Source organism: Thamnophis elegans, chromosome 17 (genome assembly GCF_009769535.1).
Source record: "Thamnophis elegans isolate rThaEle1 chromosome 17, rThaEle1.pri, whole genome shotgun sequence".
NCBI classification, from domain to species: Eukaryota; Metazoa; Chordata; class Lepidosauria; order Squamata; family Colubridae; genus Thamnophis; species Thamnophis elegans.
Window position 1 is genome coordinate 538,358 of NC_045557.1, and position 27,589 is coordinate 565,946.

The 27,589-nt window shown below is 48.9% G+C and overlaps 1 protein-coding gene and 1 long non-coding RNA gene across 5 annotated transcripts; one reads left to right on the forward strand and one right to left on the reverse strand.

Annotated features, from left to right (window-relative positions):
- LOC116520276 (prelamin-A/C-like) lies at window positions 1-27,047 on the reverse strand. 4 transcript variants are annotated; one of them, XM_032234439.1, is made up of 4 exons: window positions 26,850-27,047; window positions 25,931-26,023; window positions 24,671-24,919; window positions 1-254 (listed from the first exon to the last, which is right to left on the reverse strand). In XM_032234439.1, exons 2-4 carry the CDS (start codon window positions 26,012-26,014, stop codon window positions 204-206), a joined length of 384 nt encoding a protein of 127 aa, XP_032090330.1. In that variant the 5' UTR covers window positions 26,015-26,023; window positions 26,850-27,047; the 3' UTR covers window positions 1-203. The 4 variants fall into 4 exon arrangements, with proteins under 4 accessions (XP_032090330.1, XP_032090329.1, XP_032090327.1 ...); XM_032234438.1 differs by lacking the exon at window positions 26,850-27,047 and adding an exon at window positions 26,645-26,712 and having other exon boundaries at window positions 25,931-26,025; XM_032234436.1 differs by lacking the exon at window positions 26,850-27,047 and having other exon boundaries at window positions 25,931-26,706.
- Window positions 27,048-27,054: 7 nt separating this feature from the next.
- LOC116520278 lies at window positions 27,055-27,589 on the forward strand. Its single transcript, XR_004256744.1, has 2 exons — window positions 27,055-27,160; window positions 27,297-27,589. It is a non-coding gene; the product is annotated as an uncharacterized LOC116520278 (long non-coding RNA).

Sequence of the window (27,589 nt, forward strand, 5' to 3'; positions counted from 1 at the left end):
TTCAGTCCCAGTTCTGCTACTGAGAAAGTCACAGGCTGCGCAGTCCAGGGATCCGGACGGGCAGATCGTGGGTATTTCTTCACTCTGGAAGTGATCAATCCAAGATGCCAGGCCTTCCACTTTTAGGGCTGTATGGGTGGTCTGAAGCCCTTGAGAGGGTCCCTTCCACTGCTGATCCAAGGAGGTTGTTGGTCCCCGCGTCTTTACAAGCGTCCCGTCTGCAGGCTGAAACGGATGCCCTGGGTGATGTAGTCCTGCAGATAACGAATTTTGTTTTAAAGGAATCCTTAGAGGTGCATCTGGTAGAATAACTTTGCTCTCTACCCGCCACCCATCGTTCCCCTCCTTGCCTCCGATAAACCTGGCCCATGCCCTGTGCCCGGGTGTATAAGAGGCCGGGGAAGTGGGTATGGATGGAGACATGGGAATTCGGGTAGCTGTTCCATCTGAGCATCATAGGGCAGCTTCCTTAGCGGTATAGAAGTCTAACTGCTATTGCTATTTGTTGTAATATAGTTCCTTGTGTAGGTGTGTGTCCTCCATGGCCCAGTTCATACTAGGGCCTGCAGAGTCACGCTGAATCACACAGGAGAAAACAAACTCCTAGAACGCCATAACATCCTGATAGTGAATAACATAACATTCTGAGATGTGCCCTACCATTGATGTCCAGGATTTGACCATATATAGACTGAGCAGTAGATTAGAAATTGTACTTTTACAGGCTGTTTTTAAGCACATGCTATTGCTCCTCCTGCCTTTGTCCTATCTCAATAAAAGGGGCTCTCAGACTCTCATCTGGGTCGCTCCATCTCGAGAAAGTTCATCTCCTGTCTTTTCTCAACATTGGCCTCATGGTCGACCCACGGGAATTTCACATTTGGTTACCCCGACGTGATAACCTGTGTCGCCAGCCTTTCACTCACCCCCGACTGGGCAAAGTCTCGCAACCAGGGCCGGCCGTCAGCGAACGGAGAACCCTCCCAAATCGTGAGTATGGGCTCGGGCTTCTCGAAGGCTCAGACTGCACACCTGCAGGAGCTTCGGGATATAGTCAAATTGTCTGTTGCAATCTCTCAAGCGGCAGGTCGCCCGCTTCCCTTTCCCCCGAAAAAACATTTCCTCTCTCTATTGGCTTACATCTAAGAATTGTCCCATTTACCCTGAGAAGGGCTCTCTTAAAGTCTCCTTATGGCTCCAATTGGGTATTTATTTCCATAAGGAACCTCGAGCCCCGCCAGAAGTTCTCACTACTTGGAGACTTCTTGTAAGATGCCTTCAAATTAATGAGGAAGATATGCAGGGGGCTGCTTTTAAGCCTTCGGCAACATCTCCCCCGCGCTACGAGGAGATCGCCCCTCCTGCTAGCCAGGCGATGGCCCTCTCCGAAACTCCTCCACCTCCCCTGGCCCCTCCGGAAGGGAAGGTTTCCCCTCTCCCTTCCGCCCCTTCCCCCGCCCCGCAAATTATTGCAAACATGATTAATCGTAGGTAAATTATGGGGACAGGTTGGGCAGTAGAGAATAAAGAGAAAGTGATGAAAGAGTGGGAGAGAGGAAGAAAGAAAAAGAGTGAAAGTTTCTTCCTTTCTTCCTCTGGGTGATCACGGGATACTTCAAAAGCGACTGAGTTTGAATTTTGGAGGCTGCGAAAATTGGAAATATATGGACATCCCAGATGAGGAGAAGTAGGATAACCTCCTCCAGTATGTTGACAAACACAATCCCATCCTCTGCATGGGTTTCTTTCGTCCATGCGATCTGCACAAGGAGAATACAAATCCCGACTTGGATTCTTACATCCTTGACAGTAGACATGGGATCGGGGACAGAGATACTTATGATTGTGGTAATAAGTTTGTCTCCATCCCTGACTTCCACAGCTTCTGTAAGCCACCCTATCCATTGCAGCACATACACCAAATGATACGGTGATGGGCTTTTGTCCTTGTTTTAAAGCAGTAACTGTGGTGAGGTGGTAAAGCTGAGATTCCTTGGGGTTGTCAAGTAGGGCCAGGCCGGCCCATACACTGACTTTTATGCGAACTGGAGTGGTTGGTTGATAACAAACAAGCTGGTTTTTCTGAATGCAATAGTTATACATGGTACCGTTAGATACACATGTCTTTTTCTGAGGGGTGCAGTCCACTGGGGCCTGAGTGTGGTAGATCATTGTAACAATGGTACGAGGTCCCACCTTAGCTTTGGTAAGACATGGGCCACACTCATCCAGCCCTGGTGTTGCAGGCAGATAACATACCACCCCTTCAGATCCCTCACATTGGCTATAGAGACGGGGTTGCTTCCTTCCAAAAGTGCAATTTGGAAGATTGAAGTTCTGACAGGATTTAGGTTTTCCCATTCTGAACTTTAAAGTATTTCCTCTTGTTCCTACTAGGCATGCAGTGCATTCCAATGGGGCAGGGGTTATAGATCCCTTCCCATCTAATCCATCCTTCCCACCTTTTGGAAGAACGGGTGTGGGATGGAGGTTCCTACCTGGTTGCAAGAGCGGCTCCAGAACCACCATCCCTTTTCCTTCTGCATTCAATGAGACTATTGCCGTTCTGCTTATGATCTCACCAATTGTTACAGCTCGGCACTGGTATGATTCTGAGTAATTAGAATGAGTAATCCAGACCTTCAAGTAACTAGATTTCTCATCATAGTTACGTATTACGCCCATGTGCCGAGTCTCGCTCAGTACCTGAGGGTTCATACTTGACAAATTCTCTTCACCTGACCACCATTGCAGCAACCACACATGTCTCACATTCCCTATGATTTTACAATATATCCTCACCATGATCGGAAGCTGATCATTCGTTATGTCATACTTCATGTCCAAACTAAAATCAAGGGGTGTCCGCTTACCCCGAGTCCTTGTCCTTTCCGGATAGGGCTCTGGGTATGGTCTCTGAACGGGCCTCAAAGTATGGCACATTATGGTTGAATTATAGTATTCACTTGGTGCCCAAGTAACATTAGGATCCAACCTACATTGCCAATATTTCCCGGATCCCTCGGAACAGGGGGATAACCCTTCCTCCGGATAACAATCTACTATCCAGCGTTTGACATAGGCAAAACCGAGCCCCTGTGTACTCGGGACCCTATAGAAGCAATGCCTACAAGGAGGAAAAGGTCCTGGTCCCATTTCCTCTAGCAGTGGTTCAGAAGTTACCTTTACAGGGGAGTCATTTTTCACCGTGAGGGCCCTGACACCTGGTGTTTGTTGGGTGCTCTTTTTCCCATCCCTCACATATGGTGGCTGCGAGGTACCTCCACTAATCACATTCCCCCCTGTAGGAAATGGGTCTTCATAATCAGGGGAAACCTCCCATATCTGCACTGGCGGTGCCCCTGGAGCGATCTTATTTTTCATAGCAGCATAGAAATAGAGAAAGTTAAGAAGAACAGAAACAGCTAAGAGAAAAATCACGACTAAGATCGCTGGGATCAGACCATTCCTAATGCATGCAGTCTGGCGCAGACGGCGATTGGTTTCCATGGTGGGTTCTCCGCGTTGGACGGGGACGAAGGTTCCACGGGAGACGCGATGCGTTGCCTGTGCGATGGGTGTCGGCGGCACCTGGAGCGACACCTGCAGAGGGGTCTTCACCACCTGGCCGTAGAGCGATTGCTTCCCGTGAATCAGCAGGCGAGGTGGCGTCCTTCCTTCGTCTCCTCCTTTTGGCAGGGTGCAGAGGCTGGACAGTGTCCTTGGAAACAGTCTCACACGAGGTTGCAGCCAATTTCAGGCGTGTCCAATGGATCCAAGGCTTAATTTCAGCTACCTTAACAGCAAGGGGAGAACAAATAACAACAGTATATGGCCCACACCATTTGGGTTCCAAAGGCACCTTTTTCCAGTCCTTTACCCAGACCTCCTGTCCTGGGTGGAAATTATGTACTGGAGTTACAATCACATGAGGACGACATGACAGCACATATTTTTGTAATTGATGGACAACAGTATTCAAAGCTTGCAACTGTTTGATTTTCACTGTGTCTGCCACTTGAGTAGTAGGCAACACCTGTGGACTAACCAAATTAGGAACCCTTCCATACAGTAATTCATATGGTGAGACACCCAACCCCCCTGTGGGTGCGCACCTCACGGCTAGCAACGCCATGCTGAGGGCATCTGGCCATTTTAGATGAGTTTCCTGACAAATTTTAGCCAATTTATTCTTTATAGTTCTATTAGCCCTCTCAACGACGCCCCCCGATTGAGCGTGGAAAGAACAGTGTAACTTCCAGGTAATCCCCAATACCTGGGCAACCTTCTGAGTGGCTGCATGAATGAACTCCGGCCCATTATCTGAAGAGATACGTGAGGGCAACCCATATCGTGGAATAATTACATTTAACAGAGTTCGAGTTACCTCCAAAGCCTTTTTCGTTCTAGTGGGAACACATTCAGGCCACCCTGTGTATGTGCAAACAACAACTAACATAGCAGTGTACGATCCCACTTTCGGCATGTCCGTAAAGTCAATCATTAAATAATCAAAAGGATAAGCCCCCCTAGGTTGGTACCCAGGGGGAAGACTTGGCCCCTGACGTGGGTTATTAGCAGCACACACCTGACATCGAGAACAAACAGCAGCTGCTAGACTAGACAAATTGTTAATATAGACTTCCCTTGTTAAAGCCGTTCTCAAAGCTGTCTTTCCTAAATGTAAATGCCTATGCAGGGGAAAAAACAACCTCCCATGCTAACTGCTGAGGTACAAACACCCTGTTGTCCGGCAGAGTCCACCACCCATTCACTAGTTTTGCCCCTATAGCTTCAGCTTGCTGGACTTCCGAGTGGCTATATGAGGGGGGTTCCTCTTCTTGGTTCGGGATCCACAAAGTAAGACAGTTAGCTTGCAGGGAGAATGGATCCAAAGCTGCTGCTCTTACCACCTGGTCAGCCTTGTGGTTTCCTCTTTCAGCTGTTGAAATCCCCTTCTGATGACCTCGTACATGCATAATGGCAACTTGTTTGGGGGACCACACACTGTCCAATAGACGTAAAATTTGGGGTCCATATTTAATGTCCTTTCCTCCTGCTGTAATAAGACCTCTTTCTTTGTATAAAGCTCCATGCACTTGAACTGTAAGAAAGGCATATTTTGAGTCTGTGTAAATGTTGACACGTAGACCTTTTGCTAATTCCAATGCCCTAGTGAGTGCATGTAATTCTGCCAATTGAGCACTAGTTCCTGCAGGTAAGGGCTTGGCTTCCCATACATCATCAAGAGTAACTATGGCATAAGCTGCTTTTCTTACACCTTCATGGATAAAACTGGTTCCATCAGTAAAAAGGGTTGCATCCGGGTCGGAAAAGGGTTCATCCTTCAAATCTGGGCGACTTGCATAGGTTTCCTCAATAGTTTGCAAACAATCATGAGAGATCTCAGAGTCTGGTTCAGGCAATAGAGTGGCAGGATTCAAAGCATATGACTGAACAAGTTTGATGAGGGGGTTATGGGTAATAAGCCCCTGATACTTCAACATACGTGGATTGGTAAGCCACAAATGGCCTTTCTGATCCAGAACAGCCCGAAGAGCATGGGGGGTGTAGATATTCAACTGCTGTCCAAAAGTAAGTTTATTTGCTTCCTGAGTAAGCAAAGCTGTGCCTGCTACAGCCTTAAGACAAGAGGGCCACCCTTTTGCTACCTGATCCAATTGTTTTGACAAATATGCAACTGGTCGATACCACGTTCCCATCTTCTGAGTTAACACCCCCACAGCCATATTCTGTTTAGTGTCCACAAATAAATGAAAAGGTTTATCTAAATTAGGCAGTCCCAGACTCGGGGCTTGAGTCAAAGCATGTTTTAAGTTCAAAAAACTTTTCTGTTCCTCTTTTTCCCATCGCAAAGGTTCCTTTTCATTCCCTTTTGTAGCTTCATAAAGTGGCTTTGCTAACAAGGCGAAGTTAGGAATCCAAATGCGGCAAAATCCTGCTGCTCCTAAAAAGCCTCTTAATTCCTTCCTATTTCTTGGGGCTGGTAATTGACAAATGGCTTCCTTTCTTTCATGTCCCAAAGTTCTTTGCCCTTGCTGGATATCATATCCCAAATACCTAACATTCAACTGGACCAATTGTGCTTTGGCCCTAGAAGCCTTGTAGCCTTTTTCTTGTAACAGAAGTAAGAGGGATGCAGTATTAGCATGACAAACCTCTTCTGTTTGTCCTGTCACCAAAAGATCATCCGCATATTGTAACACAACATCAGGAGGCGGTAAATCTAGAATTTCCAAGTCCGTAGCTAACGCCACGCTAAAATGCGTTGGCGAATTTTTATATCCCTGTGGGAGGCGTGTCCAAGTATATTGCTGTTTCCTTCCTGTTGTCGGATTTTCCCATTCAAAGGCAAACAAGTGCTGGCTTTTTTTATGAATGGGTATAGAAAAGAAGGCATCTTTTAAATCAATAACTGAAAACCATTTAGCTTCTGGTGGAATTAATCCAAGTAACACATAAGGATTTTGCAACGTGGGATAAATTGTGACTGTCGAACTGTTGACCCTATGAAGGTCCTGAGCCATTCGATATTTTCCTCCCCCTTTTGGTATAGGCAGAATCGGGGAATTCCATGGGGAGTCAGTGGGCACTAGAATCTTATAAGTCAGATACAGTTGTATGACTTCCTGAATAGCCTGCACAATTTCTCTTGGGTACCCCCTCTGGCGGATGCATACAGGACGACTCATTGGTAGTTCCTCAACAATGACAGGGGTGTGGTGAGCAGCAAAACCAGGGGGGTTATCTTCCGCCCACAGTTCAGGAACCCGGAACTCCCTCCATTTGTCTCCTGAGACTTCCTGCACCACCATGATTCTCCAAGCCTCTTCCCTAGGAATTTCTAAATTCACATTGCCATATTTTACTCCCACGGATCCCTTTTCATCAAAAAATATCTGTGCTCTAAGTTTGCAAAGTAAATCTCTACCCATGAGTGGAAGCGGACAGCTGGGCAGATAAACAAACTGGTGAGTCAACGTTTTTCCTCCCGTTGTGCATAATAGAGGCTCTAAAAGTGGCTGGGTTTGTGGTTTTCCTGTTGCCCCTTGAATGTTGATAGATTGAGAAGAAATATGTCCCAAGGGTTGAGTTAATACAGAACGGGTTGCTCCTGTATCTACAAGGAAAGAAACTTCTTTGCCCCCCACATTCAGACAGACCATAGGTTCGGGGAGGCTAATCGAACCTACACTGCCCCGTCAATCCCACTCCTCAGCTTCTGCCAATCCAATCAAAGGAGTTTCGGGGGAAAATCCCTTGGCTTCTCTCTTTCGCAGGTTGTTAAAGGGCTTCCTGAATGTTCCACGTCCCCTGAAGGTGTTGGGTCGGCTAAGGGAGATATTTCTTGGCAAAGGGGTAGGATTTCTAGTTACCCTTGGCTGTTCAATCTCCCTTCTCTCAATTCCTTCTCTTCTGGGACAATCTCTTTTCCAGTGCCCATACTTGTGACATATGGCACACTGATTTTGACCCAAGGAGGGGATTACGGTCCTCTCCCTACTTCCTCTATTTCCCCCTGGCACAGTCATTAAAGCGGTGGCTAGCAATTCTGCTTTTTTCTTCATCTGCTTATCTTTTTTCCTCTCCTCCAACAAATCCCTGTTGACAAATGTCTTCCTGGCAACTTCCATGAGTTCACTAAGAGGTTTTCCCAACGCTCCTTCCAACTTTTGAAGCTTATGCCTTATATCTGGTGCTGATTGTGAAATAAAAGCCATTGCTAGCATGCGAGCATTTTCAGGAAGAGTGGGGTCGATAGGAGTATACATCTGATATGCCTCAATCAATCTAGAATAAAATGCCTCCGGACTTTCATTAGCTTCCTGGGTTATCAAACTTGGCTTTGACATGTTTGTTGCAGGCTTTCCTGCTATGCGCACAGCTTTTATTATTAACTGTTGATAATTGAGCAACAAGTTTAATTGATGCGAATCGTAAGGACTCCAATTAGGATCCTTTGAGGGGAAACGCTGTTCAATAAAGTCTGCTAAGGTTGTACGTGCAGGGACATCTGGTTTTAAAATATTAGACACTGCATTCCTGATTTTCTCCCTTTCTTCAGCATTGAAAAGTGTTGCCATAAGTTGTTGTAAATCTAGCCAAGTTGGGTGATGAGTATCCACAATAGTTTTTACCAATTCTGCCACTTCATTTGGTTTAGCACTATAAGGCCCATAGTGCATTTTCCAATTAAGCAAATCAGAGGTGGTAAAAGGAACATGCTGAAACAACGACCCTGTTGAAACTTGGGAGGGGTCATCTGGGTTTACTAAGAATTGGTCAACTCGTCTGAGTGGTGCTGTAAAAACAGTCTCTGTCTTTGCTCTGGTTCTGGCTGACACTGGTTCCACTTCTCCACCCACAGCTCCCAACAATTGGTCCATCTCTTCCTCCTTCTTTTCCCAAAACTCTGGTCCCATTGTGTCGGGTGAGCTTAGAGGGGCTTTTTCCTCTTTCTCTTTATATCTTATTTGTTCCATACTAGTAATTACAGCATCCAATCCCTGTTCAATTCCCTCAATAGGTAACTGGCTTGTAGACTCCCCGGTGCTGGGGGCAGTTCTTCTGGAATAAGTCAGGGACAAGGATTGCGGTGTGGCTGGCAAACTGACCCCTCTAGGTGCCACATATGGAGGGGGCTGTGGCAATTCTTCTGGATGACTCCCCTGTAAACCACCAAGACTGGTGGTCTCTGCCTAGGACTTTTGGGGTCTGTAACTCTGACAGCCATAAGAATACATTGTTGTTTACATTTCTTTAACCAAGCTGGAGGTTGATTAACCAATTTTTTCCAAACATCTATATATGGAGCCTGAGTTAAGCTCCCTAACTTAGGATCAAACACCAACCTATGGATTTTTAAAACTAAGTGAGGATCAAAAGTACCTGTTTCAGGCCACCCAATGCCATATCTGGGCCTTTCTAATTCACAAAACCTCCTAAGCTCATGTTTACTCCATTCAATTCCATAATCCTGACTCATAAATCCTTCTTTAAAATGATTTAACATAGAATTCAGAGGAGTCTGACTACTACTTCCTCCACCCATAACTTTCCCAAATACTGGATAACACAATCTTAACACTTTAACCTTTTAAACACATACATATACTCTGGACAGTCCAATTCCCAAAACCTTTATACCTAGCAAGGTGGATCAGACCTCACTCTCCGGTTTAAAAGAAAAACCGGGCCTCAAATAAAAAAACCCACAATTACTTGCCTTTTATCTGTGGCTTTCCTCCTCCGGTGCTGGCCAGACTTCTCCTTTCTCCTCTGGTTTTCCAAGGCTCTTGAGACCGCTAACCGCCGAGGCCGAGCGCTCGTCGCTGCCGGGAAATTCCCTCGGAACAAAAGGTCCGTTTGGCGCCAGAGAGGTTCCTGACCCGATGAGCCCCCAGCCCCCCGGGTTAGGTGTCCCAGAGGGTCCCCAAAGACCCTATCGTCTCCTGGCTGGCTCGCCAAGAAATGTAATGGCAAAATCAGGGTCTGCCTTTCTACTTACGTAAAAGCATGAGACGATGCCTTTTTCCAGAAAAGAAAGGTTTATTGAATGCATTCAAGAGACCAGTAGATTTCCACCTAACTGATCTGATTTTAGGTACATTTTGACAGAGGTTTTATACCTTTGAAATGGTTATTACAAATCATATAGACGTCATATAGGCGTGCACTAATACAGGTCATAACTTCTCACCTAAGTCAGCACAAAGTTATTTCGGGTAAATTACAAATATTTAAGGAAAATTACAATACATGATTCCCAAACCACAATAGGGAAGTAAAGTGAAACTAAAAGAGAAGTGAATCTTGGTTACTCATGCAGAAAAAGGAAAAAGTCAGAATGCCACCCAGATATATTGCTAAAAATATGGTTAACCTATAGCTTGTTTACAAGGTGAACTTTGCCTTTTCATAAGCTGTGCTCTTATGACTAAGATACTGTGGTTACTTGCCCACCCAGTTTCCCCTACTTGCGAAAACCTGGCTTCCTGCGTTTCAAGCAGAAAAATAATATGTTCCTCATTCTTGTTCGTTAGGTGAAAGAGCATAAGCAGAGTTTTGATTTTTGAGTTTTAGAATTAGACAAGTAGCCTGATTAAGTATTGAGGGGTTCAATGGTGGACCCCATGCTGTTTCAAAAGAGACCGAAAGAGACAAAGAGGAGAGAGGGAAAGAGAAAGTGAAGAAAGTGACAGAGAGAGAAGAGAGCAATAGCAATAGCAGTAGACTTATATACCGCTTCATAGGGCTTTCAGCCCTCTCTAAGCGGTTTACAGAGAGTCAGCATATTGCCCCCAACAATCTGGGTCCTCATTTTACCCACCTCGGAAGGATGGAAGGCTGAGTCAACCCTGAGCCGGTGAAATTTGAACCGCTGAACTGCTGATCTAGCAGTAGCCTGCAGTGCTGCATTTAACCACTGCGCCACCTTGGCTCTTTCGAAAGAGGGAAGAGATATCCCACAGACCTTATACCTTATAACACCCCTGTGTTTGCTATAAAAGAGAAATCTGGTAAATGGCGTTTTTTGCATGATTTGCGGGCTGTTAATAAAATTCTCCAACCCGTGGGAACGCTGCAGTGCGGCCTCCCCAATCCAAATTTGATTCCCCAAGAATGTGATCTCATGACACTTGCCCACTATTTCTCAGACACCCGCCCTTTTTGCAGCCCTAATTACAAAAGCCCTTCCGCTCCAGTGGAAGCCTCCTTCAACAGCTTTTTTCTATCAAAGACGCTATAACTGTCTTTGCCGATGGGGGCAGACATCGGGGAGCATGTGCCTGGCAGGAGGATGGTACACGGCACACCCAGCTCACAGAGCCACAAAAATCTGCTCAAAGAGATGAATTGGCCGCTTCCATCTTGGCCTTTCAGTTATTTGATACAAACAACCGTTTAACTTAATTCTTGATAGTCTTTATGTGACTCAGATTATAACCTCTTTGTATGAGTCTTATCTCTCTTCTTCTATTGATTCACAAATTTTGTCTCTGTTTCTCACTTTACAAGGTCTTGTCTCCTCTCGCTGTTATTTTTTCCATGTCTCCCATATCAGCCTTTCCCTGGGCCTCTCCAGGAGGGCAATGATGTTGCTGACGCTGCGGCATCAGTCCCCCCCCCACCCCATGTCAATGTTTGTTCTGCTATCACACCTTGGGATAGCCACTCTTACTTTCACCAGAATAAAAAAGCGCTCATAAAACCATTTGGCATTACTGCAAATGAGGCATCTGCCATTGTTCAGCAGTGCCCTACCTGTAGCCAGCAGGCAAACCCTCTCCCAATGGGGGTAAACCCCAGGGGGACAGAGTGTTGCCAAATTTGGCAAATGGATGTTACCCAATATCCTCCATTTGCCCCTTTGAAATATTTACATGTTTCCATTGATACATATTCAGGCTACATTATGGCATCCCCCCAAAGGGGTGAAGCCACCAAACATGTTATTAATCTTTGTATTTGGACCTTTGCATCGCTGGGACGCCCAAAAGAATTAAAAACAGACAATGGCTCCGCTTACACAGGTGCAGCCTTTGCTGCCTTTTGTAACCAATGGGATATTGTGCATAAATTCGGCATTCCTTATAACAGCCAGGGTCAGGCGTTGGCTGAGCGCGCCAACCAGACATTAAAACATGCCCTGGACAGATATATTGGCAATAGGGGAAAATGCCCCCTGGCCTCCCAGCAGTGCAACACACCGGCAGCCCACCATCCTCGGCAGCGACTCGTCATTTTGCAGCTCCACCTACTGCAGACACCTCCCGTCCACCTGTCTACTATCGCTGCTTGCCTGACTTGATGTGGCGAGGACCTGCTGACCTGATTACCTGCGGAAGGGGCTACGCTGCAATCCAACTAAAAGACAAAGTTCTTTGGATTCCAGGATGGCACGTAAGACCATATTTGCCAAAACCACCTATACAACCACCTACACAAACACAGAAGCAGCCTGACCATGACCAACCAGCAGGAACCACAGCTTGAGGCTGTCTCTGTCTCTGACCTGGAGAACAGGGCAGAGCACCCTCAACCCTACACTCCCCCGACCGGCTGCCCCGTCTTTCGCCGCAGATCCCCCTACTATGTGCTTGGTTGAATGCTACCTGTTGTCATTATTTGAACCAGTCCGAACAAATTGAAACCAGTGTGGACAAATTACATGATACCGTTCAAACAGTTGGACAAACATACAAGGCCTTGGACTCCTGGTGGGATTGGATGACCTCTTGGTTACCAAATTTTAGCTGGTTGGGAAATACTGCCAAGACCATTATAACCCTTGTTGCTTTGCTGATACTGTTGTGTTGCTGTATTCAATGTTTACCCTCTTTATTAACTATGTGTAAGAATATACTCTCTAGCTTGGCTCCACAGAAGAATATTCACATTGTCAACCACATGGAGTTACATGAACAGTCAACCCCTTTCATGGGGAAAGATCCCTTCCGCATGCCCAGCGACGAAGAAGGAGACGCTGCCTTTTAAAACAAAAACAGTGTTGGAATCCATTCCGGGTGTGTGTGTGCAGGGCAGTTTCTGCTGTCTGAAACACACATACACAGGGATGCAAAAACATTGCACCAGAAACATCCTTCCGGCCTAAATGGCCAGGACTCACTATGCAGCCTCATGTAACATGAACTATGTGAGCCAGCTACTCCCACACCTGCCCTTTCTCCCCCCTATGCCATGCAGCTTGTAACTTTCTACTCCCCCTTTGCCCACCCTTTGCCATGATGTGATTTTTTTATTGGTTTATGTGTAGAATGCTGTGATTAGCCCTGTCAGATGAAGAGGGAAAGTCTTTTTGACAAAAAGAAAATAAAAAAGTAGGAGATGTTGTAATATAGTTCCTTGTGTAGGTGTGTGTCCTCCATGGCCCAGTTCATACTAGGGCCTGCAGAGTCACGCTGAATCACACAGGAGAAAACAAACTCCTAGAACGCCATAACATCCTGATAGTGAATCACATAACATTCTGATAAGTGCCCTACCAATGACGTCCAGGATTTGACCATATATAGACTGAGCAGTAGATTAGAAATTGTACTTTTACAGGCTGTTTTTAAGCACATGCTATTGCTCCTCCTGCCTTTGTCCTATCTCAATAAAAGGGGCTCTCAGACTCTCATCTGGGTCGCTCCATCTCGAGAAAGTTCGTCTCCTGTCTTCTCAACATTGGCCTCATGGTCAACCCACAGGAATTTCACAGCTATTGCTATCTATCTATCTATCTATCTATCTATCTATCTATCTATCTATCTATCTGATTGTTGGGGGCGATATGCTGACTCTGTAATCCGCTTAGAGAGGGCTGAAAGCCCTATGAAGCGGTATATAAGTCTGACTGCTATTGCTATTTAAACAGGTGGATATTTTGCTGTTTAATATCTATATTCCTCCACTTAATAAGAATAGTGTGATCAATAAGATTTGGGACAGCATAGAAGGTTTTATTCTTGGCTGCTCAGACAAATAACCCCAAAGCAGCAATAATTATAGGGGGGGGGACTTAAACGCTAGAATGAGACCAAATGATCAAGCATTATTTAATCAATGTAAGATCCACTATGATGAGAATGTAACAGGAGAATCCCTGCATTCCAGACAATTTAAAGACCCTAAAGCAAATCGGGCAGGTTTGTGTGTAGGACAGATGACTGTATGTTTGGATCTTTGTATCCTTAACGGGTCCCCATGGGGCGTCTTTCCAGCAGAATATACTTCTCGGGGAGCAGGAAGAAAATCCACGGTTGATTCCTGGATAATATCATATGATCGGAAGTTCTTACAGAAGATGGAGCTAGACTCACGACTGGAAAGCAATCATAATACAATGCTCCTTACTCTCACATTGCACCAGAGATCTCTGAGGGCAGGCACAGCTTACCTGCCCAGGTTAGAGAGTCAAAATACCCAGGTAAAAATTAAATGGAATGAGGAAAATGCTAAGGAAGTTACCAAACGGATGTTAGTTCCAGAAACCATAGAGCTACCTACATCTCTACTAAGGAATAACTTTGGAGGATCTTACTTAGAGGGGTTTGAAACTTTAATTTTAAATTTGAATTCGGTTCTCATTAACAGAACACTAGCTCGCTCCCAAAGGCCGGTCTCAAAGAATAAAAAATGGTTTTGGTTGCGTGCAACTAAAAAGGATATATAATATGGAGTACAGGAAAAGTAAAAATGCCCCTTTTGAGGATCACACTCACTACTTAAAGCAGTTGAAAGCACAATATAAGACCCTTCTAAAAGAAAATTTAAAAATGCGACTCGGAGGGAGTCTTGACATAGATTAATTACTTCAGTCGGGACAAAAAAATACATCCCTTTTTGGTGCATCACCAGGGGATTGGGGAAACCCCCCCTACCCCCCAACTAATCAGGTTCCGATTCATGCTTGGGAAGAGTATTTTAGAGAGCTTTATACAGATCCTGACTATGTAACCAAGGAGAGCCAAGCTAGTTTGGACCACACTCCTTACTGGCCCCCCGTTACACCAGAAGAGATATCCCGGTTGATCGGAGCCCTAAAGGCTAATAAGCAGAGGTGGTTTCCTACCAGTTCGCACCAGTTCTGTAGAACCGGTTCGTCAAATCTACCGAACCGGTTAGAAGAGGTTCCACCAGAAATCAGGCCACACCTACAGAGAGGTTCCAAAAAATTTTGAAACCCAACACACACACACACACACACACACACACACAGAAAGAGAAAGAAAGGAAGAAATAAAAAAAAGAAAAAAGAAAGAAAAAGTGAGATATGAAAGAAAAAATGGAAAAAGGGACAGAGAGACAAAAGGAAGGAAAGAGAGAAAGAAAGAAAGAAAGAAAGAAAGAAAGAAAGAAAGAAAGAAAGAAAGAAAGAAAGAAAGAAAGAAAACACATGGCCGGCAAGCCACTCCCACCAGGTCACATGGCCGGCAAGCCACTCCCACAAAGGAGGCCACACCCACAGAGTAGGTTCGAAAAAAATTTGAAACCCACCACTGCTAATAAGGGACCCGGGGCTGATAATGTCCTGCCAGAAATAATCAAAAAGGCGGCCAGTTGGAGTTGGTGGGCTCCACTTTTAGCCTCTCTGTTTACATTCATAGATAAAACTGGCCATATGCCAAGAGATCGGGGAATAGCAATTATCATACCAATTTATAAAAAAGGGAATAGAAATGACCCAGGCAATTATAGACCCATTAGTCTTCTGAGCGTTATTAGTAAACTGTATGCCAAACACCTAAACTATAAACTCCAGGATTTGCTAATATCAGGGGGGATAATCGAAGAAGCCGGTTTCAGAGAAGGAAGATGTACGGTGGATCATATCTTGGTACTCCACCATTTAGTACAAAAATACACATATAAAAAAATCCTCTCTTTTTGTGGCCTTCCTGGATTGTAAGCAGGCCTTTGATTCAATATCCAGGATCGCCCTCTGGGGGAAATTAAAATGCACCACTATCGATAAACGCCTCCTCTTCCTCATACAAAAATTGTATGCCAATTCCCCCTTGAAAGTGGGGTGCAATCCCCAAGGGAGTTTAACCGCCCCAGTAAGGGTACAAAAAGGGGTACGACAGGGTTGCATCCTGTCCCCCTCCCTCTTCAACTTCTATATCAATCCCCTGATCGATCTCTTACAGAACCCTGATTTCCATCCTCCTAACCTAGAACAATGCAAAATTAGGGTAACACTCGGCTATTGCAGGCAAAACAAGCTGGTCCTTAACTTTGATAAATCAAAAGTTTTAGTTTTTGCTAAAAGACCACGGCAATACTCCTGGGAAATAGAAGGACATTGTCAGCCTCGGCTGCCATAGAAACGGGGAGGGTGGGGGCACGATATTTGGGATGGGCATAAATGGTACAGGGGGTGATATGAAAAGGGCGTTTTCTTCTCACAGTCTTCTGCGCATGCTGGTGGCCGGTGTTTGGACCTGGTCAAGGCCAACCGTCCTGCATAGAAACATGACGGTGCCTTTTGGAGATGCATCCATCTTTTCATAACCAGTAAAACTATTTTAATTCCAGGAACAATGGAGCTGGGGGTTTTCTTTCTTGGTCATTGATGGAGGCACGCCTGACAGACATAGTTTAGAACAGGTTAGAACATTTAGATACCTTGGGGTGGTTTTCCACTCGCAAGGGACATGGAAGGCACACCTGGATTATACATTGCAAGCAGCCAACAGGTCCTCAAACGCAATCAAACACTTCTTTTATACAGGTGGAGGTCAGTTAGTACCTGCTGCCTTAAAACTTTTCGAGGCCAAAACATTGTCGCAAATTCTTTACGGGGCACAAACAGGAATCCTTGCAAAGACTTGCTAGAAATCATACAAACTAAATTCCTGCGAGCCATCTTAGCTGCACCCAAAGGAACTCCAAATGCCCAGTTAGGAATTGAGACAGGCATGCCTCAAATTCAGGTAAGAGCCTGGAAGATGATGGTCATTCATTATGCATTTCTTTCCAGAGGGACTGTCCCCACTAGTGTTGACGGACAATTTCCCTTCCCCCTGGAAACTGATTGATCACAAGCTGGGCTCTCATGGGCTCTCACTGGTATTAATGTCCCCAGGCTTTGATTAAGCAAAGCAAGTAGTAATCAATAGAATGGGGGACATGGAGTTCCAAGAAGAATAAATAGGTTGCCTCTCCACAGTAGGGACAGATTCAAACAGGATGTGTGGGAATCGGCAAGATATCTAAATGACCTGATCTCCCCAAAACAAAGAATAGCTTTCTTCAGAGCCAGATTTAACACTCTTCCTTCAGCACTCCTCCAGGGCAGGTATAAGAGAACACCTATAGCAGAACGGGTTTGTATATGTGGTAAAGGAGAAGTGGAAGATAATTCACATGTTCTGTTACACTGGGAGCTACACAGAGCTTGTAGGTCTGCACATATTCTCCCCTTATTATAGAGATTGCCAGGGAGGGCAGACCATTTTTATCTAGGCTTCCTCCTCCAGGACACTAACCAGGTTACCACGTCTGCAGTGGCAAAGTTCTGTGCTGCTGCAATGTCCATAAGAAAAAAATTGGTTACAGAAGTATAGTTGTCATCTTGTACCAATTATCTGGACATACCTCTAACAATTTCTGGACCATTGTATTTACTCCCATACTTATCGGCTTCTCACCCACGTAAACCAGGGAGTGACCTGAACAATTTGAGAACGTGTGTTATTATCCACTTTTAACGTCAATACTTTTTAATTATATTTTAATATCAGTACTTTTTAATATATGGTAAAAAGTAATGTATATTGCTGGTCTTTGACAGTAATAAAGATTTATACTCTACGAAAGCCAGGATGTTATTCTATGATGTCTGTATAAAAAGGAGCCACACCTTCTCTGAAGGGGAGTTCTTCCCTGCGTATCCTTGGGGTTATTTTGGGAACAACTGACCATCATGTCTTTAAGCTTTGATCAAAGATTAAATGCTGATTGTTATTCAAGCCTCCCTTTAAGTCTCAACTTTGGCTCATTGTGACTTGGATGTGTTCTCAAACTTCTATGGGTCTCAAACCTTACATTGTGAATTCACTCCCCCCCCCCCCTTCCAGGAGAGTGGTTATGTTTAAAAAACACTTTTTCTCTCTCTCCACATTTTTGGAACTTAGAGAAATACATAACTTTCTACGAGTTTTCTATCGATCAACTCTCAATGTAAGTCTTTTCACACAAAATAAAAAATCAAAGTTCTCACCTTTCAACCTGGACAGGTATAAAATACATTTCTCTCTCTCCCTCTCTCTCTTTCCACTTACATATACCAACAACTTTTCCAGCCAACAGCCCTCTGATGGAATCATCAGTCTGGATGATTAGGATGATTTTGTAAGTGTAGAAAAAGCTTGAAATGTTGTTGAGAAGCAAAAAGGTCGGGAGGGTTTTTTGTGTCATCTTCTGCAGTGGCCTCCAACCTTGGCAACTTTAAGACCTCTGGACTTCAACTCCGAGAGTTCCTCAGCCAGCAAAGCTGATCTACTGCACCAAAGAAACTCAGAAGTCATCAAAGTGGTTGAAAAGAGCCAAGAACCGAATTGCTTTTATACAACGCCCCTCGGATGAGTCCTGGACTTATAACGGTTCATTTAGCGACCATTTACTGACATTTCCGTTTGTCCGCTTCTGACCACTGCAGCATCCCACGGTCACGCGATCAAACTCCAGATGCCGGGTAACCGGTTCATATTTACGACGGTCGCACTGTCCCGGGGTCACGAGATCCCCTTTTGCGACCTTCTGACAAGCGAATTCAATGGGGAAGACAGGCTCACTTAACAACCACGTTACTCACTTAAAATTGCAGTGATTCAATTTGACAAGTGTGGCAAGAAAAGTCAGCAGTGGGGTGGGGGTGGGGGTTCTTCCCTACTGACGGTATCAGGTCTGGGGTCTCTCCCGTCCTCTGGAGGCCACCTTCCTTCCGCCTCCTCCAGCCTGGGACGGCAGCCCAACAGGTGTGGTTGTGTGTGCAGAGGCAGCGTGATGAGTGACCCACATCCCTGCCTCCCTGGGGAGCCCCACGTGGGATGTGGGACCTCAAGCCAAGCAACCCTCCCCACCAACAGCCCCCCCCAAGAGTCCCCCCCATTCCCAATGAAAGAAACACAACAGCCGTAGTTTTGGATGACTATATTGGTTTTAAAAAATACAAATACCGCACAGTTGCCATCAGAGCACAAAGCATCCCTTGGCAGACCCCTCCCCCGACAGCACCCCAAGTTAACAGCACAATGAAAAAGGGAGGGGCTGCTGGGGGGAGGGGAGAGAAGGATGGAGAAAGAGCGTCCGGCTGGAGCAAAGACCCCTCCTCAATCAGTAAAAGCATCTGCACCAGGAAGGAGCAAGCAGTGGGCTGGTTTAGTTGGTGCCCCCTCCTCCTTTCCCACCCCCACCCACCTCCCCCAGTTTAAAGGCAGGCTTGCTCTCCCCACGAAGGAGGCAGGGCGCCCCTCAGCAGCCGGGGGTCTCCCTCCTGCCAGGGTCCCTGAGGAAAGAGCTTTCAAAAGGCGCCTCTCTCCAAGTGCAAACGAGATCAAGGGCAGGAGAAAAGGGGGGCTGGGGGGACCCCCGTGGGATGCAGAAGTCAGAGGGACCAGAGCTGGTTCCTACTGCAATCCCAGCTGGAAGCAGAGAGGCAAAGAACCATCTCCTCTGGGCCAACTGGGCAGGACAGGTTAGGGGGTGGGGGCGAGGCTCAGGATTGGCTCCCTCCAGGCATATGGGACGTACGTGAAGGGGGGCAGAGGAAGTCTAGGGGTGCCTCTAGAGGAACTCTGCAGCTCTTCCTCCTCCCTGGGAAGCCGTGCAGAGTCGGGGGAACCATCATCCTTGGTGAGAAGTCCTTCCCCATAGGAGGGTCCACCGTTTCCCAGCAAATTCTCAAAGGGGGGGAAGGGCCCATCCAAAGGGACTGTGGGGGCAGGGATCCCATCCATGGATCCTCTGGGGTGGGAGGTGTCCAAGGAAGAGATCCATGGGTCAGGAAGCCAGCTACCCATCAAAGGCTGAGGAGCATCAGGTTGAAGAACATTACCTTAAACCAGTGTTTCTCCATCTGGCCAACTTTCAGAATTCCCCAGACAGCAAAGGTTTAAGGCAGTGGTTCCCAAACTTTAAGGTCTGCTGGCTGGAGAATTCTGGGAGTTGAAGTCCACAAGTCTTAAAGTTGCCAAGTTTGGGAACCACTGGTTTAAGGTAAGGCTTCCAGTCCCAAACCGCATACAAGAACTTCGTTTCCCAAACTCAACCAGACCTCAAGGCACCACACGAGGCTGCAGATCTCTGCTCCAAGCCCAGGAGAAGACATGGTCCTGTCCTCATGGTGGAGCAGAGTGGGGCCCCTTTTGGAAAGCACAGCTGCCCCTCCCCTGGCCAAAAGGCATCCGCTCTGCCTCAGAGCCCAAAGACCCACATTTCCCCCATTGACTAGAAACATCCAATCCCACAGCAGGCAGTTGAAGGGACTTTTCCCAAGCCCATCCTCACCATTCCTGCGCCCTGGAAGGCGGCCTGAAGCCCAGACGTTCCCCTGACAGACGCAGGGAGCCCACTTCTACACCCCACCCCTTGGCAAGGCCCTCTAGACAGGCTCAGGAACCGTGTGCCATGCGTAGGGCTGGGCAAGGGGGGGCGGACGGAGAGGTCAGCATTGCTGCAGAAGGAAACCCTCTAAGGCAGCTTCTCTTCTTCCAAAGGGAAACGTCTCTACTCAACATTATTCCTTGAAGCAGAAGAGGGGCTGTCCGCTTAATTTCCCATCAGGTGGATGGATTTGGACAACGGACCAGCTTTTCTGCAGGGGGAGTGAAATCAAACTTCCTTTAAGAAGTAGGACGTCATCCTCAATGGAACCAGAGGGAGGGGGATTCCTGAAACACCGGGGTTTTTTGAACAGAGGAAAATTGATTTGATTTGATTTAATAAATTTATAGGCCGCCCAATCCCGAAGGACTCCGGGCAGCTTACAGAAAATAAATTTTAAAAAGTGAAGAGTTAAAAAAAAACGGAGGAAAACAAATTTAAAAACCACATCATGCACCCAGTCTAATCGGGGATGGACCTCGGTCAAGAGGTCAACAGCCCCAGGCCTGCCGGAATAGCCAGGTTTTGACAGCCTTTCGGAAGGCCATGAGAGTGGGGAGGGTCCGGATCTCTGGGGGTAGTTCATTCCATAGGGTCGGGGCGGCTACAGAGAAGACCCTCCCCCGGGGAGCCGCCAGCCGACATTGTCTGGCTGACGGCACCTGGAGAAGGCCCACCCTGTGCGATCTTATCAGCCGTTGGGAGGTATGCTGCAGAAGACGGTCTCGCAGATATCCGGGTCCCAGGCCATGTAGGGCTTTAAAGGTAATAACCAGCACCTTGAATCGTGCTCGGAGCCCGATAGGGAGCCAGTGCAGCTCACGGAGGATAGGTGTAGTGTGGGTGAATCTTGGTACACCCAGTATCGCTTGCGTGGCTGCATTCTGGACTAATTGTAGTCTCCGAACACTTTTCAGGGGCAGCCCCACGTAGAACGCATTACAGTAGTCAAGTCTTGAGGTGACGAGGGCGTGAGGGACCGTTTGAAGTGCCTCTCGATCCAAATAGGGCCGCAATTGGTGCACCAGGCGAACCTGGACAAAAGCCCCCCTGGTCACAGCCGACAGGTGATGTTCTAACGTCAGCTGCGGATCGAGGAGGACCCCTAAGTTGCAAACCCTCTCTGAGGGGAGCAAGTTTTCTCCCCCTAGGCTTAGGGAAGGACTACCTGGGCTGTTCTTAGGGGGCAACATCCACAGCCACTCGGTCTTGTCGGGATTGAGTGCGAGTTTGTTCACTCCCATCCAGACCCTAACAGCTTCCACGCACTGGCACATCACTTCCACCGCTACGCTGAGCTGGCATGGGGCGGAAAGATACAACTGTGTGTCGTCCATGTACTGGTGGTATTTAATCCCGTGCCGACGAATGATCTCACCCAGTGGCTTCATGTAGATATTAAATAGGAGGGGGGACAAGACCGATCCCTGCGGCACCCCATAATTAAGGGGCCTAGGGGTCGGCCTCTGCCCCCCAAATAACACCAACTGTGACCTGTCGGAGAGGTAAGAGGAGAACCACCGTAGAACGGTGCCTCCCACTCCCATCTCTTCCAGCCGTCGCAGAAGGATACCATGGTCGATGGTAGCGAAGGCCGCTGAGAGGTCAAGGAGCACTAGGATAGAGGAATGTCCTCTATCCCTGGCCCGCCAGAGATCATCGGTCAGTGCGACCAAGGCGGTTTCAGTGCAGTATCCAGGCCTGAAACCAGACTGAAAAGGGTCTAGGTAATCTGCTTCATCCAAGGTCCGTCGGAGTTGAAGGGCCACCACCTTCTCAACAACCTTCCCTAGAAAAGGGAGGTTGGAGACCGGACGATAGTTCTTAAGAATAGCTGGGTCCAGAGAAGGCTTCTTGAGGAGGGGTCTTACCACCGCCTCCTTCAGGGGCTGCGGGAAAGATCCCTCCTGCAGAGAGGTGTTCGTGATCCCCTGGAGCCAGTCTCGTGTTACCTCCCTGCTGGTCAAGACCAGCCAGGAGGGACTCGGGTCCAGTAAACAGGTGGAGGCACTCATCGCTCCCATGGCCTCATCCACTTCCTCAGGGGTGACAAGCTGGAACTCATTCCAGGAAATCTGAGCAAGACCCTCCCTCGGCATCTCCGCTGGTTCTGTCCAAATGGAGTCAATGGAGACTATGTAGAGCAGACATTCTAGAAGTTCTAAAGTAAGGGCAATTTGGATTTTAATTGGAGAATCCCTGAATGTCCACCTCCTAAAGTGTTTTAATGCAGGTATTAAACAACCTGATTTGGGCCGGAGGGGACTGACACGAGGTTAAATTCTCAAACATGGCAATTTTAAAACTCGACTCCCCGGAGTCCCCCATACTGGCTGGGGAATTCTGGGAGTTGAAGTTCCTCCGCCTTAAACCTGCCAGGGCTGAGGACCCTGGGTTCAACAGGGGGCATCCCTCAAGTATCATTGCAACCCAAAATGGGTTCCGTCTGAAGGTCTCCCTCCCATTTTCAAAATGTAAACGAAGGTCAACTCTTGGCTTGTAGATTCTTCAAAAGAGTTGGACTCTTTTGCTCAAGTTTGCTGGGAAGCAAGGCAGAAGTTAACCATGGTTAGTTAGTGGTCAACACCCCACACAGGGAGAAGGTTAAGTGCAACAGATTTAAAGAGATTTCCCTGGAAGAGAGTTTCACAACCCCACCAACTTTAAGATGGGGGTGGTGGGACTGGCTGGGGAATTCTTGGGAGTTGAAGTCCCCCCCTCTTAAAGCTGGTGAAGTTGACAAACGGTGGCCCAGAAGGAGGAGAAAAACTTTGTGATTTTTGATTCGTTTTTCAAAGAAAACTTTGGTATTCAAGCAGACACACAGATGGATCCTGTCCTTTTGCAGGCTCCCCCTTACTAGAAGAAACATATGACAATTCTAGGAATTTTTTTCCTTTTTGGCAGTAATAGATTCACCTCTTTGGCAGGTTTTAAACTTCCTTTTAAACCTTTGAGATAGAAAAAAGACCCCCCCACCCCCTTAAAAAACCTGAAGCATCTTTAGCGTATTTATATAGAGATATAGATATAGATATAGATATGTAATAAAGTATAAATTCTTGCATAGAAAATAACTTCTTTTAAAAATGGTTTCCTCTTTTTCTGAGCACGTAAAGGACAGAGAGCTCCATAAAGCAGATTTGAGTGCATGTCGGGAACATCGGACTATTACATGATGCTGCAGTTTGAAGGACCCTAAGAGGGGAGAGAGAGAGAGAAGACTGACATAAAGTCAGAAGGGACCTCAGAGGTCATCTAGCCCAGCCCCCTCCCCAAGCAGGAGACCCTCTTCCGTTCCACGCAAATGCCCCCCCCCCCCCCCGATCGCTCCTTAAGAGCCTCCAGGGACGAAGCACGGAGGAATTGTTCTCGCAATCAGGACATTTCTCCCTCATTCTGGGTTCAGGGCCGATCCAGAACCGGCCCTCCCTCAAAATGCCAGCAAGGGAGTTGTGGGAGAGGCAGGCGTGGCTGCCAGCCCAAAAGGCTTATGGGGAGGGACAGGTGGACCTGCCTGCCCAGGGGAAGAACAGGCCCTTCCCCAGCTAAGGCTGCCTCTGTGTGACCAAACCTCCGGAGAGACAATAGCCGAGACCATTTTCCAAACGGCAAAGTTTTCTGCATAAATAGTCTCCCACCTCAGGGGGGTCTTTGACTGCCCCCCCCCCCAGTGCAGCCACTGAGCAGCCCCAATGGAGGCCACTTCCGTTTGTTTGGCGGAGGGGCGGGTGGGGGTCTGTGGGAGGTGGGCTGGCTGGCCAGACTGGCTCCGCCCACTCCATGCACACAAATGCACACACAAACACACATACACACGGCTGTCCTCCTGCTTTAGGCCCCATAAGGCTAACCTGTGGCATGCGGCGCCCTCTTGTGGCCAAGCCCCAGCTCAGCTCCGCCACCCTTGTGCATGCGCTTCCAGCAGGCCAGCGGGTCTTCGGGTTCTGCCGTGAATGCGCAGAGGTGGGGTGTGCAGGGGGGCAGGGTACATTCAGAGGGGGGGCACATGCGGGGGTTCGGGTTAGGCCATGCACACATTTCATTGGGGGGGTTGGGAGCACACGGGTGCCTCCTTGCGTTCGCATGGTTTGGGGACTCGGTCTGGAAGGGAGCTCAGAGGTCTTCTAGTCCAACCCCTGTTCAAGCCGGAGACCGAATTCCATGCCAGACATCGCATACGCTAAGCCTGGGCACAAAGCCAACTGGAGCTGACTGTTCTCGTGTGAGAATGCAGCCTGTCAGGGTTTTCAGCCCACCCCACGCCTGCTGTTCAGTGGGGACCATCCCGGCCTTCCCCACAGGCCCTGGCTGAGGAGCCCCGTGTGGCACAGAGGGTGCCAGGAAGCCCTGGGATGCCCACAGCCATCTCTCTGCCTCCCTGGAAGGACTGACAGTGCACAGTGATCGGTCTCAGGAGCTTCCCCGCAAGGGGAGGAAGGGGGGCACTCAGAATCGGAGGCCTCCCATCACAAAGCCCCCTCCTCCTCCGGCCCAGGATCACGCATGCCCGCTGGGGCGCCCCCAGACTGACCTGCTGGCGTGGGGTGGAGCTGCCCAGGATGTAGGAGCGGGGCAGGAGGCTCTCCCCGAGGTTGGTGCCTCCACTGCGGTAGCTGCGCGTGATGGTCAAGCTGGAGGAGGAGGAGCCGGTGGACATGGTGCTGGTGCCCACATTCGTGCCCCCGGATGACTTCTCTGCCGGCTGCCCACATGTGCCACACAACACTGTGCGAGAACGCAGGTTGTACTCGCCCGGATCTCCGCTGGCACTGCAGTGGCTCTGGAGAAGGGAGGAAGAGGGGAAGAAGCAGAGCTTGGCGCCACCCGGACCGAGACCCCACCTGGGGCTGGAGATGCTGGATTCGGCTCTGGGGGCTCCTTGGTGCCTTTTTAAAACACAGCCCAGTGTAGAATCCACGTTACATTTAACTATTCCAGAAATAAAAGATTACACTGGAATTGAGGCCAAACGCATTTCTCTCTTTACTCATTAGATTTACAAGCCTGTTAAACGGGAGCAGGTTAACCAGCTGAAGGCTAAATTTGCAAAGTGGTCTGAAGTCTCCAATGGACACAAAGGCAAAACTTCCCTTCTTCCCATTTCAGGCTTTGATTAAGAGGCCTTTGTCTTGTATTTTCTTTCAGTAGCCGTGAATGCTGGGGAAGGTTCCACCCTGGGATTCCCGAGATCTCCTCATTTCCACCCACTCCACACAGAGGGGGAGTTTGCCCAGAGTCTGAGACACGGACGGCCTGTCAGTTTAGTCCATGAAATGAACAATAAAGAAGGACTGGCTTTACTCCATTTATTTGGCCCTTTTGTTTAAAACAAGGAGAGGCAGGCAAGGATTTCAGGGATCCTTGGGGCTGCCTGAGCTTCCTTGAAATGCCTGCAAGAAAAAGGGCAAACTCGGGGAGCCCCCCAGGATCCCTCGTGTCAGCTCTGAGCTACAAAAGATTCTCCTTTCTTGGTATAAATATTTCAGTTTCTACACCTGAGAATAATGAAAACTATTGTTAAAACTGAGGAAGATTTCGGCTGTCTGCTTGCCTTCATTGTCACTGGGGGCCTCTGAACGGACTCTTAATCTCCGTTGCAGACAAACAGACGGAAGAAATCCTGGGCAGAACACGGTCACACAAAACCCCAAAACTTCTCCCGGGGGAGTCCTGGCCCCACAGCCAGAGCCTTTGCATTTGGGAAACACCCCACCACCACCACCCCCGGATGTGCTTGTTCCCCATGGAAGCCAGCCCTCGGGGGGCCCCTCCGCCTCCCCCCAAAACTCACGTGGTGATGGTGGTCGTGGGGGCCATCCTCATCATCCTCTTCATCGTCATCATTGACAACAACCGTGCGCACCAGGTTCTGCATGGCCACCTCCTGCAGGGAGGGAGGAATGAGGGGGCTGTTTCTGGTCCAGCCCATCTCAGCGGGATTTGGGAGGGAAAGAGCCAGGAAAACAGGGGGGGGGAAAGAGGGGCTCCCGCCTTCGACCCAGGACCCCCACCCTCAGCCAAGCCCTGAGTCAGACCAGGAGGGGAAAGCGCCTTCCATCCTGGCACCCCCAAGAAAAGGGCCAGGATGCCTCCATTGGCACCCCAACCCCCCAACTCATTCATCCCTGGGGTCCCACGCTGGCCCCAGGATCCCTCGGGTCAGTGGCTGCCTGTCTCCCCCCTGCTCAACCCCAAAGTGAGGAGGAGGAGGAGGGGTCCTTCCCCCCCCCCTTGGGATCCCTGGCTTTCCAGTGGATTCCCCGTCCTTCATGGGCTCCCTTGTCTCCCAATGGCCTCCCGGGATCCCCTCGGGCTGAGCTCCGTCCCTTCCCGGGATCCCTTCGGCTGCTTGGCTCCTGGCCCGGCGTTTCTCCTCCTGGGGGTGGAAGGGGAGCCTGGGAGTCTTCGGAGCCTGCGTTCTGCGTCTCCGTGGCAGGAGAAGCCGGGGAAGGGAGGAGGCGGGCCTTCCCTTCGGAGCCTCCTCTTCAGCTCCCCGGGCGAAGCTCCGCCGCCCCCGCCAGGAGCCTCCCGCGCCCAAAGGAGCCGCCCGAAGGGAAGGGGTGGTGGGAGGGGCGGGGCCACTGCGTCTCCTCCCACCGAAGCCCCGCCCTCCCTCCGCCTGTCCGGGTGGCTGGCTGTGGGCGGGGCGAAAGGAGGGGCCGGAGTGGGGACAGACGCGCAAGCGCAGAGGACGCTGGGAAAGCACCTACCTCCCAGCGACGGCGCTCGGTGGGCGGAGCTACGGAGGCCGAGAGGGACCGTTGCTGAGGCGGAGAACCAGGCGCGGAGAATGAAATAAAAGAAAGGAACGTGGCGGCGAAGGGAAGGCTGCAGCCCAATTTGGCGCTTGGGGGTCACCGCCGCAGGAGGAACCGTGTCGAACGGCATCAGGAAGGCTGAGAACCGAACTGTTCCAGCGGGGCTTCGGAGGAAGGAGGGGCTGGGAAACGGAGCGCCTTCACTTTCGGAACCAGAGAGCTGACGGAAGGAGCGGTTCCCTTCGGAGGCGGAGAAACCGGAAGTACGTAGAGGCTGCTGGGACGGAGAGGCAGCCTGCGAGGGTCTCCTTCGGGTCCTCGGAAGGGGAGGCCTCGGCCTGGGCTTCTCCTGCGGTGAGGGGGACGCCGCCGTGACCCGCCTCTCTTTCTCCCCTGCAGGAGGACGGAGGAGCCCGGCGGGGGAGGGAAGGAAGGAAGCGCCGCCCGAGAGGAGGAGAGCGGGCCCCGCGGAGCAGCCCCGGGAGACGGCAGGGAAAGGCCGGGGTCCTCCGGAGCTGCAGGAGGGATGAGCCCAGGGGGAGCCCGGGAAAGGCGGCTGTCTGGAGGGCGATGCGGGGAGGAGGAAACGGGGGGAGACGCCGAGACGGGCCTGGAGGGCGGAGGGTCCTTCGGAAGACCCCGGAATCCCCAAAGGATCCAGGAGGAAGAAGAGAGATATCAGTGCCCGGAAT